General features: G+C 39.7%; 1 protein-coding gene across 3 annotated transcripts in view; it reads right to left on the bottom strand.

Annotated features, from left to right (window-relative positions):
- Window positions 1-14,881, bottom strand: part of DCTN4 (dynactin subunit 4) — a 33,331-nt gene extending 18,450 nt beyond the window's left edge. Inside the window, exons 1-4 of one of the 3 annotated variants that reach the window (XM_043985602.1) lie at window positions 14,706-14,881; window positions 11,178-11,248; window positions 3,188-3,366; window positions 685-728 (exon numbers count right to left, since the gene is read on the bottom strand). In XM_043985602.1, the coding sequence (XP_043841537.1) occupies window positions 685-728; window positions 3,188-3,366; window positions 11,178-11,248; window positions 14,706-14,879 (468 nt within the window). In that variant the 5' untranslated portion in view covers window positions 14,880-14,881. Of the gene's footprint in view, window positions 1-684; window positions 729-3,187; window positions 3,371-11,177; window positions 11,249-14,705 lie in introns of all 3 variants that reach the window. The other 2 variants (XM_043985601.1, XM_043985603.1) reach the window with 2 other exon arrangements.
- Between the last annotated feature and the right edge of the window lie 3,535 nt (window positions 14,882-18,416).

Below are 18,416 nucleotides of genomic sequence, written 5' to 3'. Positions count from 1 at the left end.
ACCCAAAAAACCAAAAACCTCTGGTGAGGGGAAACCCACTACTTTCCAAAGCATCTCTGTGAATTTTTGGGACAGCTTTCATTATTAGGAAGCTTTCCTTTATACTCAATCAAAATTGGCCTCTTGACTTTCACGTTTTGATTTAAATTCTGCTTTCTGGGGTCAATGAAATAAAACAGGTCTCATTCCTCTCTCATGGGATAGTCTTTGGGAAAATTGAATACAGTTATCATGTATGTTCTAAGTTTTCTCTGACTTAGAGGCAGTGTAGTACAGTAGAAAAAATGCTTGATTTGGAATCATAAAACATTGGTTAAAATCCTGGCTTTGCTACCTACTATTTGTGTGACTCTGAAAAAGTCAGTTAATACTACGTGGTTTGACTACTTTGTTGGAAAAATAATTCGCTAAATCTTACAGAGGATAGACTTGAGAGCTCAACTAAATCGATTTTTTTTTCTGAATTCAGTTAAGAAAAAAACCAGAGAAGCTTTTCAGTTAAAAAAAAAATAGAGAAAGACTATTGCACATAGGAAGTGCTCATAAAGACATCTTGATTGACTGATTACTGTTATCAGTCTACAAGGAAAAAGGTCAGTTCAGTTCCAATCAGTTTTCCCAGTCTACCCTAATTGAAGCATTTCCACTTTTTTAACTTCTCTTTTCTTCTATTCCTTTACTTACTCTTTGTGTGTGAGGATTTTCGGGTTCCTGCCACCCACCACTGGCTGCAAAACAAAATGAGAATCCCACATGAGACTAGAATCATCAGATCCTATAAAAGTAGCATCAAAATCAGTCTGAAAATCAGTGAGCTGCTGAACAAAACTGTCTCTGTTATTACATCTTTCAAGGATTCTTATATGATTATATCATATGTACAGGAGTCAGCCTGCAGCATTTTGCTCTACTAAATCAAAATGCTTTTTTAAAGTCAATGAATATAAGAACATTAGCTTCTTATATTTTCTATATCTTTCAGTCAATTATATGTCCATAAAGATATGGTCTGCTATAGAATATTATTTGGGTTTTTTTGGGGGGGTGGGGGCGGGGCAATGAGGGGTTAAGTGACTTGCCCAGGGTCACATAGCTAGTGTCAAGTGTCTGAGGCCGGATTTGAACTCAGGGCCTCCTGAATCCAGGGCCGGTGCTTTATCCACTGTGCCACCTAGCTGCCCTCTGGAATATTATTTGTAAAACCCGGTACCTGTTCTGTTCTCAAACCTTCATCAAGGATTCCTTGATGGTATATAGATTATTTATTAAATATTTTGTGGTGGGAGCAGCTAGGTGGTGCAGTGGATAAAGCACCGGTCCTGGATTCAGGAGGACCTGAGTTCAAATCCAGCCTCAGACACTTGGCACTTACTAGCTATGTGACCCTGGGCAAGTCACTTAACCCCAATTGACTCACCAAAAAAAAAAAAAAAAAAAAAAGATTTTGTACAGTTAAGAATAAAGGAAATTAGAGGACAATAAATTGAGAGATAAGGTTGCTAAAGAGATAAGGTTGCTATTATCCTAAGGATGAAGGCAGGAAGGGAAGACTCTGAGCCAGGTTCAAAATTCATTGAAAAAGTTGGGAGAATGACCTAGAAGTAGATGATAGCAATAAAGGTATAGAGGGAGATGTAAATGGAGTGAATAGACTTTGAAAAAGAAAGAAAAAAGGCCACTGAGGGATAGTAGTGGATAAATAGTCTACAAGTGGCAGTGAGAAACATATAATTTCTCTTCCTGGCCTATGAGTTCTAGGGAAAATAGAAAAAGAGGTTACCAATAAGCAAGTAAGATTTCCATTAAAATGAAGAAATAGAAGGAATTCTAGTTGAAAAATTCAAAGATATTAGGGAGGAACTTGTAGATAGCTACAAACAGCCCAGTAGAATGAGCTGGGCAATGACTGAACTAGCTGGGATGGGACGGAGAGGAAGATTATAAACCAAGTACTAAATTCGCTGAAAAAGCTGGGAGAATAACTTCCAAGTATGTAGATGAGAGTAACAAAGGTACAGAAGGAAACAGAGGAGGAACAGGGATGATTAGGATAGAAGTAAGTGATCTTAGAGGAGGTAATATAGGCATGCTGCTTAGATGAAATAATAATTCAAGAATTTGCTTCAACTGTATTGGGTAACAATTTAATACCCTGAAGTTAAATAAGGGGTAATCAAGACTCTAGAAAATATTCAGCATATCTCTATTCTGAAACATGTTATTATTAAAGTTAGGGTTTATAATTTAATATGAGAAGTATGTATAGAAGAGTGGGTATTAATTTAAACATATACACATCCACACAAAAGAATTAAATATTAAACCTACCTTAGAGACTGGACCAAGTTTAAAGAAATTCTAATCCACATATCCTCAATTGTTTTATTTGTAGAATAATTTATAGAAGCCTTTACCTATGTCAGGCCAATAGGTGGTGCAGTGGATAGATTGCTGGGCCTGGAATCAGGAAGACTCATCTTCCTGAGTTCAAACCTGGCCTTAGACACTTATTAGCTATGTAACCCTGGGCAAGTCACTTAACCCTGTTTGCCTCAGTTTCCTCATTTATAAAACGAGTTGAAAAAGTAAATGGCAAACCACTCAAGTATCTTTGCCAAGAAAACCCCAAATAGTCATGAAGAATCAGACACGACTGAAAAACAACTGAACAACAACATTACTGAAGTCAATATTAACTTCAAGCAGGTTAATCAACATACATTAAGCTCTTATTGTGTACTTGTATATATATATATATATATATATTTTGTGTGTGTGTGTGTGTGCGTGTGTTTTTTAAGTGAGGCAATTGGGGTAAAGTGACTTGCCCAGGGTCACACAGCTAGTAAGTGTTAAGTGTCTGAGGCCGGATTTGAACTCAGGTACTCCTGACTCCAGGGCCGGTGCTCTATCCACTGCGCCACCTAGTTGCCCCTGTACTTGTATATATATTGATGGAAACAAGTCCATTATATTTCCTTAACATTTCAGAAAATTAAGTAGTAACTATTTGGCCTGAAGCTGTATATTTGTGGTTCTAAACCTTACCTTGAATATACTTAAGGCAATGACAATGATTCACTGTACTTTTTGTTCAGAAAGCTATTTCCAATAAGGCATTATTCTCTAGACAAAGAGAACCTTATAATGTTTCTTAATATTTCATATTAAACTCACTCTCACTCACCAACAGATTTGTCTGCCATGCCTACATCTCTAGATGTCCAACGACAAAATCCACAGGCCAGGTAATAGGCTTTCTTCATGGTGGTCTTGGCTGGATCATCGGGAAGCTGTGTGGGAATGCTTGTAGCCCGAGTAGAAAGAGTATGCATACAGCCAGGACAGTCAAAACAGTTGGCACATCTGTAAGAAAGAAAGTACAACAATGTGGTTGAAATTTGCCTTCACAAAAATATTTTTCCTGTTGTCCCCTTGCTCTTTTCAACAGCATCAAACCAATCAGATTTAGGAGAGCTTCGGATTTACTGATTATCCTACATTTTCATAAAGGTTAAAAGGAATTTAACACTGGAAGAATAAGATAGGAGGTAATAAAATAACCTGAGAATCCTGAGAAATTTCGCCAGGAAAAGAACTGTATGTTCACTGTACCAAAGAACAAACAAGACTTTATAAAATGATACTTTGGAGGACATAATCAATCAAAAATTTATTAAGCACCAACTGTGAATCATGTATTGTACTGGGCCCTGGGGATAGAGATACAAAAAAAAAAAAAAGAAACAATCCTTACTTTCAAAGAGCTACACTCTAATGAGGGAAGATAATGTGCAAATATATTAGCATAAAGAAAATAAACACAAGGTTCTTAGGGATAGAGGTCAACAGCAGTTGGGGACAACAGAAACAGCATCCTGTGGAAGGTGGTGCTTAAGTTTCATTTAGAAGGAAATGAGGGATTCTTTGAAGTGGATATGAGGAGGAGGTATATTCCAGGCATGGGGGAGAGGCCATGTAAAATCACGGAGGTGGGAGATGGAGTGCCATGTGTGAAGGAGAGAGAAAAGGCCAGTTTGGTTGAATCATAATAGAGGATGGAGAGTAAAGTATAACGAGGCTAGAAAGATAGGCAGGGGCCAGACCAGGAAGAGATTTGAAAGCTAAACAGAGGAGTTTAGATTTTATCCTAGAGGCAACAGGGAAGCACTGGAATTAAATGAGTAGGGGAGTGATAGGTTAATATCTGCACTTAAGGAAAACCACTGTCAGCTGTGTGTAAGATCAATTACAGTAGAGAGAGATTTAAGGCAGGGGGACCAATTAGAAAGTTATTTCAATAGCTGAGGTAAGAGATGATGAGGGCCTGAACTAAGGTGGTGGCAATATAGGTGGAGAGAAGGTGTCAGACGTGATAAATGTTGTGGAGGTAGAAATGGCAAGATTTGACATCCACTAAAATATACTGAATGAGGAGGTGATGATAATACTAAATTCACAAACCTGAAAGATGGAAAGAATGGCGGTCTCTTTGATAAAAATAGTAAATTTTGCTAGGAAAAATAATAGGTTGCTCTGTACGTGCCTTTGAGATTTCTAGTTTGCAATGTCTAAAAGGCAAGGAGGTGATTTAAGACTGAACCTCTGGAGAGAAAATGGGGCTGGATACATGGATCTGTTGAGTCATCTGCACAGAAGTGATAATCAAACCCATGAGAGCTGATGAAGTCACCAAGATGTAGGAGAGAAAAAGATGGCCTGTTAGAGCCTGGAGAACATCCATAGTTAGGGAGATATCAAGAGTGATTCAAGGGCCTCCCACAATTTTATACCACTGTATCTTTCTAGCTGTACCTCAATGGTACCTACTACTACACACTCTACGCTCAGCCATACTGGACTATGTGCAGTCTCCCTTGCAAATTCTCATCTTACTGCCTTGGCGAATGCACGCATGTGTATTTATATATGCGTGCGTACACACACACACACACACACACACACACACACACAGAGTCCCACTCTCCTCTAGCTGGTGAAGTAAAAAATGTACTGAATTTAGAATATCTGAGTTCTAATCCTGCCAGGGATACTTACAAGTTGTATGATCTTGAGCCAGTCATTTAACCTCTCTGTGCATCAGTTTCCTCATTTGTAAAATGAGGGATTAGACTTAGTGGCCTCTATAGTTCATCCAATATATACTCCTCTGCTCCCTTCTCAACTTGCTACAATCCTATTGATCCTCTACCAATTTCACCAGGTAGTTAGGAGGAAAGTACTTTGTAAACTTGTGCTGTATAAATGTGAGTTATCATTATCTGTTGGGATGCAGTACAAATTCTTTATGTTCCATTGAAAAAAAAAAAGCCACAAAGCCTTTACCCCAAGTAGGAAATTACTGGGTTTTGCACAAAGCATTAGGATTTTATTGATGAAACTTTAGAAAGCCACTGATGAATTTTGATCATAGAATCATAGGTCTAGACCTGGAAGGAACCTTAGAGGGGAACTAGTCCAACCCCTTCATTTTGCAGATAAGAAAATGGAGGTCCAGGAAAATAGTGACCTGCCCAAGGTTCCATGGTAGTAAGCATTAGACTAAGGATCTAGACTCAAGTCCTCTAAATCCAGCCAACTTTCTTTCCGCTGTGTGATGCTATTCCTTATGATGGACACATAAAGCTGGTCTTATAATGCTGTAAAGGGCAAAATGGATGAGGAGAAGAGCAGCCAGGAAGTCATGTAAGAGGCTGCTTCAGTAGTCAAAATGGTTAGTAACGTAGGGCTGTCCTTGTATGGGGAACTGAGGGTTTAAAAAGGAGGGGACAAAGATATTGCAGAAGTAGAGTCCATGGCACTGGACAAGAGAATGGATGGGGGGTGGGGGTGAGCGGAGTATCAAAGATAAAACTGAAATTGCACAGAAATAATACTCACATCACTTGATCCTCATTGGCCCCCCCTCCAAAAAAAAAAGAGAAAAAGAAATAATGCTCACAGTGGAATAGTAAGATAGCGTCAAGGAAAACAACTATCAGCATAACTGACCATATCAATAACAATAACAACAAAAATCACATGATTATATCAATAGATGAAGAAAAAACCTTTGACAAAGTACAATATCTATTCCTATTAAAAACACTAGAAAGCATAGGAATCAATGGAACCTTTCTTAAAATGATAAGTAGTATCTATCTAAAACCATTAGCAAGCATTGTCTGTAATAGGAATAAAATTGAAGCTTTCCCAATAAGATCAGTAGTGAGGCAAGGCTGCCCATTATCACCATTATTATTCAATATTGTACTAGAAACACAAACTATAGCAATAAGACAAGAAAAAGAAAGAATAAAAACAGACAATGAGGAAACAAAACTATCACTTTATGCAGATGACACGACAGTATACTTAGAGAACCCTAGAAAATCAACTAAAATAGTTGAAACAATTAACAACTTCAACAGAATTGCAGGATATAGAATAAACCCACGTAAATCATTAGCATTTCTATACACTACCAACAAAACCCAGCAGGAAGAGATATAGAAATTCCATTTAAAATAACTACAAGGCGGCAGCTAGGTGGCACAGTGGATAAAACACCAGCCTTGGATTCAGGAAGATCTGAGTTCAAATCTGGCTTCAGACTCTTGATACTTACTAGCTGTGTGACCCTGGGCAAGTCACTTAACCCCCACTGCCCTGCAAAAAACAAAAAACAAAAAACAAACCAAAACCCAAAAAACCCCCAAACTACAGACAATACAAAATACTTGGGAATGTACATGTCAAGACAAACCCAGGAACCATATCAATACAATTACAAAGCTTTTCACACAAATGAAGACAGATCTAAATAACTGGAGAAATATTAATTGCTCATAAGCAGGCCAAGCCAATATAATAGAAACTACAATTCTATCTAAGTTAATTGACTTATTCAGTGTTATACCAATTAAACTACCAAAGAATTATTTTATAGAGCCAGATAAAAAACAGTAACAAAATTCATCTAGAGGAACAAAAGATCAAGAATATCATGGACTTGATGAAAAAAAAATGTGAAGGAAGGTGGTCTAGCTGTACCATATCTCAAACTGTATTATAAAGTTGTAATTATCAAAACAATCTGGTACTGGCTAAAAAATAGAGTGGTGGATCAGTGGAATAGATTAGGTATGCAATACGCAAAGATCCAAGCTTTTGGGGTAAGAACTCACCATTTGACAAAAATTGTTGGGAAAACTGGAAAACAGTTTGGAAGAAACTAGGCATATACCAACATCTCACACCATATACCAAGATATGGTAAAAATGGATAAATGATTTAGAAATAAAGGGTGATAGCACAAGTAAATTTGGGGAGCATGTTAAAATGTCCTGTCAGATCTATGGATAAGGGAAAAGTTTATGACCAAAATTGAGATAGAGGAGAGATTACAGGAAGTAAAACAGATGATTTAAATACATGAAATTAAACTGCTTTTACACAAAAACCAAAATTAGAAGGAAAACAGGAAACTGGGGGGAAATTTTTCTTTTTTTGTTTTTGTTTTGTGGGGCAATGAGGGTTAACTGACTTGCCCAGAGTCACATAGCTAGTAAGTGGCAAGTGTCTGAGGCTGGATTTGAACTCAGGTCCTCCTGAATCCAGGGCTGGTGCTTTATCCACTGCTCCACCTGGCTGCCCCCAAAGAATATATGCTATCCATCTCCAGAGAGAGAACTGGTGAACTCTGAATACAGATTGAAGCATACTTTTTGTTTTGTTTTGTTTTGTGGGGCAATGGGGGGTTAAGTGACTTGCCCAGGGTCACACAGCTAGTAAGTGTCAAGTGTCTGATGCCGGATTTGAACTCAGGTACTCCTGAATCCAGGGCCAGTGCTTTATTCACTTCGTCAGAAGCATACTTTTGAAAACTTTCTTTATTGTCATTGTGTTTTTGCTTTCTTTTGCAATACAGCTAATATGGAAATCTGTTTGGCATGACCTCACATGTATTATCAAAATCAAAGTGCTTGCCTTCTCAAGGAAGGGGTAGGGGCAGGTAGAAGGGACAAAATTTGGAACTAAATTTTTTTTTAAATATAAAAAATTCTTTTGCAAGTAATTAGGAAATATCTAACAAAATACAATTTTTTTTAAAACGAAAGGAAAAGAACACTCTACTGAGAATGTTCTAGTCCTCATTCTGACATGAGCTGGCTGTCATTATACTAGATAAGCCACTTCTCTTGGTTTCGGTTCACTCATCTATAAGAATGAAGGGCTAGGTAGTCTTTTTTTTTTGGTGAGGCAATTGGGGTTAAGTGACTTTGCCAGGGTCACACAGGTAGTAAGTGTCAAGTGTCTAAGGCCGGATTTGAACTCAGGTTCTCCTGAATCCAGGGCCAGTGCTTTATCCACTGCGCCACCTAGCTGTCCCTGCTAGGTAGTCTTAAAAAAAAAATCATATTCTATTTTTCCCCAGTTACATGTTAAGACAAATTTTAACATTCATTTTAAACAAATTTTGAGTTCCAAATTTTCTCTCTCCCACCCCCCCCCAACCCTGAGACAGTAAACAATTTGGTATAGGTTATACATGTTCAATCATGCAACACATATTATCATATTAGTCATGTTGTGACAGAAAGCACAGAGCCAAATGAAAAAAAAATACAGAAATTAAAAAACAGTATGCTTCAATCTGTATTCAGATTCCATTAGTTCTTTCTTTGGAGGTGGAGAGCATTTTTCATCATGAGTCCTCTGGAATTGTCTTAGATCAGTATACTGTTGAGAAGAACTAGGTCATCATACAATATTGCTATTACTGTACTGTGTATACTGTATGTATTACTGTTCTCCTGGTTTTGCTTATTTCACTTTGCATCAGTTTATATATCTTAACAGGTTTTTCTGAAATCTGCCTGCTTGTCATTTTTTTATAGCACAGTAACATTCCATCTAACTGATGGGCATCTCACCAATTTCCAATTCTTTGCCACCACAAAAAAAGGGTGCTATAAATATTTTTATACAAATAGGCCCTTTCCCCTTTTTTTTTGATCTCTTTGGGAAACAGACCTGGTAGTGGTATTGCTGGCTCAAAGGACACGCACAGTTGGACTGCCCATTGGGCATAGTTCCAAATTGATTTCTAGAATGGTTGGATCAGGTAACAATTCCACCAACAACACATTAGTGTCCCAATTTCCCCACACACCCTCCAATATTTATTGTTTTCATTTTCTGTCATATACGCCAATCTGACAGGTAAGATGTGATACTTCAGAGTTGTTTTAATTTGCATTTCTCTAAGCAATAGTGATTTAGAGCATCTTTTCATATGACTATAGATAGCTTTAATTTCTTCATATGAAAACTTAGGCTAGGCAATCTTTAAGATCTATTCTAATTCTAAAATGCAATAAGTCTAGGAGTTAAATAAGAATTAACTTATTTAGTGACCAAATGGATAAAGTTTAGGGTATATTTATTGCCATCACTGTATTAATAAGACATGTTAATACTTTTACTTAATGCTTAATAGTTTTAATAATTTTACCTAATAGTGTACATTCATGGCATTTAAGGTCTCAATCACCATGACAAATAAATTTTTTTTTTTTTGCAGGCAATGGGGGTTAAGTGACTTGCCCAGGGTCACACAGCTAGTAAGTGTCAAGTGTCTGAGGCCGGATTTGAACTCAGGTACTCCTGAATCCAGGGCCAGTGCTTTAACCACTGCGCCATCTAGCTGCCCCAACAAATAAAATATTAGCAGTCCACTAGTGCTTTTGTAATCAACCATAATTCTGATACAATGGATGAAGGCAGGGCAACTAGGTGGAGCAGTGGATAGAGCACCAGCCCTGGATTCAGGAGGACCTGAGTTCAAATCTGGCCTCAGACACTTAACACTTACTAGCTGTGTGACCCTGGGCAAGTCACTTAACCCCAATTGCCTTACTAAAAAAAAACCCCAAAAAACAACAGATGAACGTGAGAGAATAAGCTATTTCTTGGAAAGACAACAGCTCCCAACTTTTCTTTTAAGAGTGCTACTAAAGGGGCAGCTAGATGGTGCAGTGCATAAAGCACCGGCCCTGGATTCAGGAGGACCTGAGTTCAAATCTGGCCTTAGACACTTAACACTTATTAGCTGTGTGACCCTGGGCAAGTCACTTAACCTCAACTGCCTCACCCAAAAAAAAAAAAAAAAAGAATGCTACTAAAAATGTTTACTTTGATCCTGAAACAACAGTTGAATCATAACTGATTGTTATGAATGCTTACCTGGCTCACAGCATAATCTTTACAATTCCTACTATAAAGGAACCTAAATATTCTCAGATGCAAAGTTATATATTTTATATCCCTAAAATGAAATTTTATTTTTAATTTTTTTCATTATGAACTAAAAAAAAATCAAGACATCAATTGAAAATGATTTAAAATTCTTTAGTCCTTGTGGATTTATATGCCTACAAGGACAGTACTATAGACATGTTAGAACTTATTCCTAGAATGTCCTCTCATAAAAATATGTATGCTGACACCTATTTCACCCTGGTTTCAGAAAACATAATAAGAACCAAAAAAGACTTCTGATTCTACTAGGGTCTACATTTAAGTTTCATTCCCCTTCTTCTGTCGTATTCAAAGTAGAGGTGCTAAACAGGAGAGAACACAAAACAGAACTAGCATATTGACATAGGATACTGGTTTCCAAAAGATTGAGACCAACTTAGGTGAGACCAGGATCATATAAATGGGCTAGAGAGACATTTCAAAGGATTCTCTGGAAATGTTCAAAGAAGTTGAGCATGTCTGATCAGGGTACTTCCTAGTTCAAATATGAGGAAAAGAGAAGTCTTGGTGGTAAGAAATTCCTACCCTATGCTTTGTCCCTCCTGCTATGGAGTGGAGTCCAAATTGGAGCTAGACTAAAGGTACCCACTTTAGGTAATTACTGCCACCTGAACTGAACAGCTTTTTCTGGAGTCATGAACTCCCCCCCTCCCCCCCATTATCTTGAGAGCAAAAAATGAACTTGAATGAAGAAGAACAAAGTGTGTTTCTAATAGTTTCTGGAAAGATTTATCCAAAAGCACCAGGTGCTAGAGTAATTTGGCACCCAAAGAAGTTCTATCATGAGTTGCTGACCTGGCAGTGTTTCTTTATCATCAATGAAAATGACTGAATAAAAAGTCACAGCTTTTACCTGTTTTTTTTAAGCTTTGCTTCAGCTGACGGCATATTCTCCAGGCAACTGGGACAGTAATGTGAGTCCACCTAAAGCAAACCAGCAAAACTTAGTATTAACAGAGGCAGAGAAACACATTTTATAGTATTTACAGTCATTTATCTATAGCAAAAGAGTAATTAATATATTCTTCAACAAGATATTAAGGGTGTTATAGAACAGAAAATGAAGCTACCAGTTCAGAGACTCAAATACTTTGTGTCCAAAATTTGATTTTCAACAAATGGTATTTCATAAATATTTACTGAATACCTACCATAAAAAAATACATTGTGTTACGTGCTGGGAAAAGACATAGTACAAGATAAACAGGACAGTTGCTACCCTTAAGGGTCTCATACAATCTGCTGTATCAGAGGAATATATACAGAGAGACAATCTTACCTCTATTCCTTTCTCTCTACTCTCATGGTCTTTATCCTAGTTCAGGCCCTCCACCTCTCTCACCTGGACTATTGTTATATCATCCTAACTAGTCCATCTGTCCTCTAATTTATCCTCCACATAGCTGTCTAAAGGATATTTCTAAAGCACATATCTGACCATGTTACTCCTCTGCTCCATAAACTCCAGTGGCTCCCCATAATCTCTAAGATAAAATACAAACTCTCCTTTTTAGCATTCAAGGTCCTTCAAAACCTAGGCCCAACCTAGTTTTCCAGTCTTATTATATATTATCTCCCTTCATGTACTCTACAATCCATCCAAATTGAACTTTTTATTACATGATATTTCCTTCTCCAGCTTTTGCACAGATTATTCTCACACCTAGAATGGAGTGGGGAAATCATCTAGAGAAGCTTCAGTGCCACTGTATCCTTGCTGCACATCCTTGCAGTGTTAGTGCAAAGTAAAGCACTTTGATGATTTGAAAGTGTCTCATATCCTCTGAATATTGAGCTTGAATTAAGAGAGTGCTAGAGTTAGAGTTTTAGTGACAAGTCACTAGAGAGAAATTCAATTATACATTTATTAAGCACTTACTATGTTTAAGGTTTATTTAAACATAGGCTTACTTACTATGTTTATGGATTCTGTGGGGAGGAGGTGAATAGAGAAAGAGATAGGGTCCCTACCTTCTTTTAGGTTAAAGGGGATTAGGAGAAATATTACCAGAATGCACTAGAAGTATTAAGCATCTGGCATCCCACACATATTCATACATCATGTTACCTGTATGGTACCAAGCACATAAGATATCTACTTAATAGATACCCATTAACTATGTGCTGAGTGCCTATGTGGAAAGTACTATATCAATAATGAAAGCTTACCAACCACACTATTATGGGGAAAAAGATCCAGGAAGTCACCGTAATACCATATTTTGTCATTCATTACCTCCTTAGTGTCCTTCTTAGACTAGGCATATCAATTTCTAGTAATTGCTATTAGCCTGAAAACTTCAGCATTTCTAGGAGCAATCATCAACTTGGATGGGAAAGACTTGAAAGTTCATTTGGTCTACCTTCCTATCTAATGTAGTAATCCTGGTATAACATCCACAACAAGCAGAGCTTTGGCCTTTGCTTCAATACCTCTAAATATAGGGAACTTGGGGCAGCTAGGTGGCGCAGTGGATTCAGGAGGACCTGAGTTCAAATCCAGCCTCAGACACTTGACACTTAATTAGCTGTGTGACCCTGGGCAAGTCACTTAACCCTCATTGCCCTGCAAAAAACCCAAACAAAAAACCCAAAAATAAATATAGGGAACTTATTACTTGACAAAGTGGTCCATTCCATTAGAGAAAAATAGCCTTACCCATAAAAAGCTTTCCCTACTTTTTAGACAAAACCTTTATTCTTGTGATTTCTTGCCCAATGTCCTCTGGAACTAAGCAGAATAAAAACAATCTTTCTTTGATATGACAGCACCTCAAATATTTTAATACAGCTACTGTGTTCCTCACTAAATCTTCTTTTCCTCAGGCTAAATAAACATCCTCAGTTTCATCATTCCTCATATGGCATACTTTTGAGTCTTGTTACAGCCCTACTTGCTCTTCTCTGATGTAATCTCTGTCTTGTCAAGTTAGGATGGTCAAAAGTTAATTAAATTTCTTTCTTTGGGGGGTAATGACGGTTAAGTGACCTGCCCAGGGTCACACAGCTAGTAAGTGTCAAGTGTCTGAGGCCACATTTGAACTCAAGTACTCCTGAATCCTGGGCCGGTGTCTTATCCACTGCGCTACCTAGTTGCCCCTAAATTTCAATTCAATAAGCATTTATTAAGCATTTACAATGTGAAAGTCGAAGGGTAGGTTAGCATAGTGGATTAAGGGCCTCACTTGGATTCCAGAATATCTTGGTTCAACTCTGGCAAATCTATCACTAACTGAATGACTTTAGACAAGTCACTTCACTTTTAGGTCCTTAAGCAACTGCAATTATCTAGAATTTATCTAGTCAGTCTAAGCCCCGGGCTAAGCACTGGAGGCAAAAGTCTGCACTCAAGGAGCTCACAGTCTGACGGGGGAGCGAACATGGAAACGTTTATGTATAAACAAGATACAGACAGGATATTTTGGAAATAACCAACAGAGAGAAGGCACTAGAATGAAGGGGGATTGGGAAAGGCTTCTTGCAGAAGGAGGACGGAAGCTGACTGGTTTACAGTGACACTGGCCTCCTGGCTGATCCTTGCACACAACACTCCATCTGCCCACTCTGAGCATTTCCACTAGCTGTCCTTCTTTCCTTTAACTTTCTCCCTCATCATCTTTGCCCCTAACTTACCTGACTTTCTTCAAATGTCGGCTTAAGTCCTACCTACTCCAACTCTTGAGTGCTGAGAATCTAGCTAGAACTCGAATATACCTTTTGAATTAAACGGAATGCGGTAATCTTGTATTCTTTTTGCCCCTTCCCACTCCCCAAACTGCCCTCCCTAGTACTGTACTCTGAATACGTCAGCCTCACAGTAAAAGAAAGCTGACACACGCACCCCGACCCATCTCCCTGCCCTGCAGGCCTTGGACCTAAGCCAGGGATGAGGGACAGAGTGTATTTATGAAGTGGGGCTAGGGACAGTAAAGATAGTGCCAACCCGGAGACTTCTCCTCAGGGGAAAGCAGTCCCAGCAGAGGAGTGAAGGGAAATGCAGGAATTCAAGAATTACAAGACCCTAACAGCATCCAGGGAGAAGAGCAAAACCCACATCCCTTCCTTCATTTTAGGACCACGCCTCTACACAAAACCGGAACCCAGCCCTTATTTTCAACTGACAGCCATTGCACCCAATCACAAGACACGCACAGCTTCCGCTACCAATGGTGACCTCGTTCTACCAAGAGATTCAGCCAATCAGTGGGCTCTAGAAATTCAGCACGGTCAGCCGGCCCCACCCAAGCCGTCCCCATTTAAAGTGACAAGCTTATTGGCCAATAAGGAACGAAGACAAATGATTATCCCGCCTCGAACTGTCAGAGTTCCCTTGCCCCTCTTTGGGAAACAGAGATTAACCCCCAAAATGACACCTGGTTACCTCGTGTGAGACACATTCCAGCGATCTCAACTCGCTGCAGTAGCGGCAAAAGTACAGCTGCGAAAGTGGAGCCCGAACCTTTTTCTCTCCTTGGACCAGGTACAGAACCCGCTCCGATTGCAGCAGCGACGCCATCTTGAAATGGGAGGTGCCAAAGCGGCTCACCCCCGTCATGTGACCAGAGGGACAACTGTTTCCTGTTGCCCCGCCTACTCTTTTCGTTTGTGGTTACGTCACTTAGAACCATCAAGTTTTCTTCCCCGCTCGCAGTCTTGGGACTCTTGAAGCCATAGGCATGTGTGTTTAAGGCATACGATTTATAAAACGCGCATGTGCAGTTGGGGAAGTAGGCTAGGGAGGGGTAATAGGGGTGTTTGGGTTCTGGGGCTTTGCGGGTAGGAATGAAAGTTATTGCACTACAGTCTGCTCCTGTTATGTGCCCTGGAAGGCATTGTTAGCTCAAACTCCGAATTATATGGATATATATATATGTCCTACCACCCACCAGCAGTCTCTGCCAGACATTCCACCATTAGAACATCAGTCTTCAAAGGTTTTTTTAAAGTGCTCTGAGCCTATCCTGAGTCTTCCCTTCTTCCTCTTATTGTATAGACTTCTCGTGCACCCTGATTATGCGAGATAATTTTCCTTTAATTTTCTTCCTTTGTGGAAGGGTGACTCTGTCAGTTAACAAACCTTTGTTAAAGCACCTACTATGAGCCAGGCACAGCGCTAAATGCTGGGAATACAAAGGCAAAAGACAGCCCTTGCCCTCCAGGAGCTCACAGTCTAAGAGGCGACAAAATGCAATCAACTATTCACAAATGATACATGCTAGATAAATTGGAGATAATCTCTAAGGGAAGGCACTAGCTCTAAAGGGGAATCAGGAAAGGCTTCCTGTGATTTTAGCTGGGATTTGAAGGAAATCAGGGAGTGGGGGGGAGTGATGAGGATGGAGAGCATCCCAGTGAAAATGCTCAGAGTGGCGTTGGAGGAGCAGGATGGAGGCCAGTGCCATTGGATCTCCCGGGAGGGGGGAGGGACAGGATGTAAGGTGTGAAAAGACTAGGGAAAGCTAAGAAAGAGCTAGGTTAGGACAGGATTTCAATGCCAAACAGCATTTTATATTTTGGAAGTAACAGGAAGCTACTAGAGTTTATTAAATAAGGTTGGGGGTGGGAGAAATATGGTCAGACCTTCACTTTACAAAGACCACTGGCAGCTTGAGTGGAGGACTCACTGGAGTGGGGAGAGACTTGAGGCAGGGAAACCATTGGAGAGATCACTGGTACAGAAATTAGAGTGACTTGGATTCTAGTCTAATTGTGGTTTTGCCAATGATGCTGATTCAGTATGCTGATTCTAGTCCTAACTGTTATTAATTTTTTGTGTCAAGTTGCTTCCTTTTTCTGGGCCTTAGTCTCTTCCATTGTAAAATTTTAACATTGGACAGACACTTGCTATGAGCCATATCACCCTAGGCAGTGTCCTCATCTGTAGAATGAAGGGTTTAGACTCTGGCCTTTCTAAGGTCTCTTCCAACTTTAAATCTTCCATCCCATGATTCTCTGTCAAGAAGATCTCTGAAGTCCCTTTGAGCTGTCACATTAGTAACAGGCAAATCTAGCTCTGACATTCTGGGTTGAGGTCTCTCTCCAGCTCTGACTTTCTATGATTCTATTTGGTGGGATTTCTGGCAGCACAACAAATAAAAGGAGCAATTGCAAGCAGTATGTGGGAGATACTTTGGAGCAGAAGGGCTTTCTCAGCACCTCTTAATTCACAGCATACAGGTTATGGGCAAGGCTGAGCTTGCCTTTGCGAGTTCTTTGAGGAAAAAAGGCATTACTTGTAGACACGCAAGCCCTGGTTTTATCAGGTGTACTTTTCATTTAGTGTAATATCTCAACTTGTTTCCCTTTGTCATTTTTAGGCAACAGTAAACAATTCGGCCTGTCCTTTTTTCATCTGCTGAGCCCCCAAGGCAATTCAAGTCACCTACAGAGAATGATTCATTAATGACTTGGAGAAGCAGCATTCATCATGGTTCTCAAGATGGCAAGATGGTGTGTGGATAGAATGCTCTCTGAGCCTGGAGTCAGGAGGACCTGAGCACAAATCTTGCCTCAGAAACTTCCTTGCTGTATGACTCTAGGCAAGTCACTTAACTGCTGTGGACCTCAGTTTCCTCAAGTGTGAAATGGGGATCATAAGAGCATCTACCTCCCAGGGCTGCTGTGAGGATCAAATGAGATGAAATTTGTAAAGCACTCAGCACAGTGCCTGTCACAGAATAGATACTATGGAAAGATGTGTTCCCTCCTCTGTGGATCCAGAATTGGCCTGAGAAGGATCCTTCTGATCCGTTGACAAGGGCTATGCAGAGACTGGGGATGTGGGGTCTACAGGAAGTCACTAAAGGAAGGTCAAGGCTTTCTAACCAGTAGGCAGGCTGTTATAGGATGCTCCTGGAGTAATCAATGAAAGTTTTAGACTAAACTGGACATTGACCATTGTAAAGTTGCTATCTAGCTATACTGTCTAAAAATCTAATGAGTGGTCACCAATAAATTAGAAGCTTTAGCAAGAGTTTAGACTTTTAAGCATTTAGGAGAATAAGAATTTGGTGAAGAGAGAGCGAAAGAGGCCTAGATTCAGCTATCTATCTCAGGGAGCCAACGTCTCCTGCTCCGCTCCCTCCTAAGGTCCTCTCAAAAGAGAGTGAGAGCGAGCCTCTACTCTTCTTTGTCCCACCAGCCTCCTGTGAAACCTGGAACATCCTATCCACACGCACACACAGCTCCAAGCTAATTGACTGGTAGCCTTGATCAACAGTACCCACAAGCAAATGTCACTTCCTGACGCCAAGGAACTGACCTTCTAAGCTGCATGGCTTGCCCTCAGATGCCTTCTCCTCATGGCAGAGCTTTCCTACAGTAACTCTCCAGCAGGTGGCATCACTCCAATTGTTACACCATTAATACCGTGTGTGTGTGTGTGTGTGTGTGTGTGTGTATGTGTGTATCTATCTATCTATCTATCTATCTATCTATCTATCTATCTATCTATCTATCTATCTATCTATCTGTATATATATATATATTCTGTATGAAATCCTAATTTGTGATATTACATGCAATGTCTGCATGTAATCTATTTGTTCTGTTGTATGAATGGTGGGTATAGCACCCCTAAGTTCTGGCTTTAACAGGGAATGAACTTGATCTTGGGGGTCTACCCTCAAAACTTACTCTTTCCCTTATGATGCCCCTCTCCAGAGTTTACTCTGGGAAATGGCAGGATTCAGCTGATGTCTAGGTTTTTACAGACATAAGGGAAGGCATACCTGGCTCACTGAAGGTTTCAGAACACTTTTTATTTCACTTTGACACAGGCTGGACGTATTTCATCCATCAACAATCACTGTTGGAGGGACTGCTGGAGTATTTGACTCAGATCCCAATGTCTTCTTAAGCTACTAGATAGTGTTCTAGGCTCAAGTGGTCCCCTAAGCTCAAGTGATTCCAGCTCTCTCAACGGGCATGTGCAGATGAACCAATTGACCCAGTTGGCTGTCATTTCAGATCAAGCTTCCAGATGTTGCTCATAGCTTGGGTTATTATCGCCTCATTCGTGACACACGAGTGAAAAATCCATTTTTGCCAGCATTGGCTTTCCCCAATGCTTTCCTGAGCTCTCTGTCTACAA

The sequence above is a fragment of the Dromiciops gliroides genome, chromosome 2 (genome assembly GCF_019393635.1).
Source record: "Dromiciops gliroides isolate mDroGli1 chromosome 2, mDroGli1.pri, whole genome shotgun sequence".
Classification (NCBI taxonomy): domain Eukaryota; kingdom Metazoa; phylum Chordata; class Mammalia; order Microbiotheria; family Microbiotheriidae; genus Dromiciops; species Dromiciops gliroides.
Note: the sequence above shows the minus strand (reverse complement) of the source record. Positions and strands in the feature narration are given on the sequence as shown.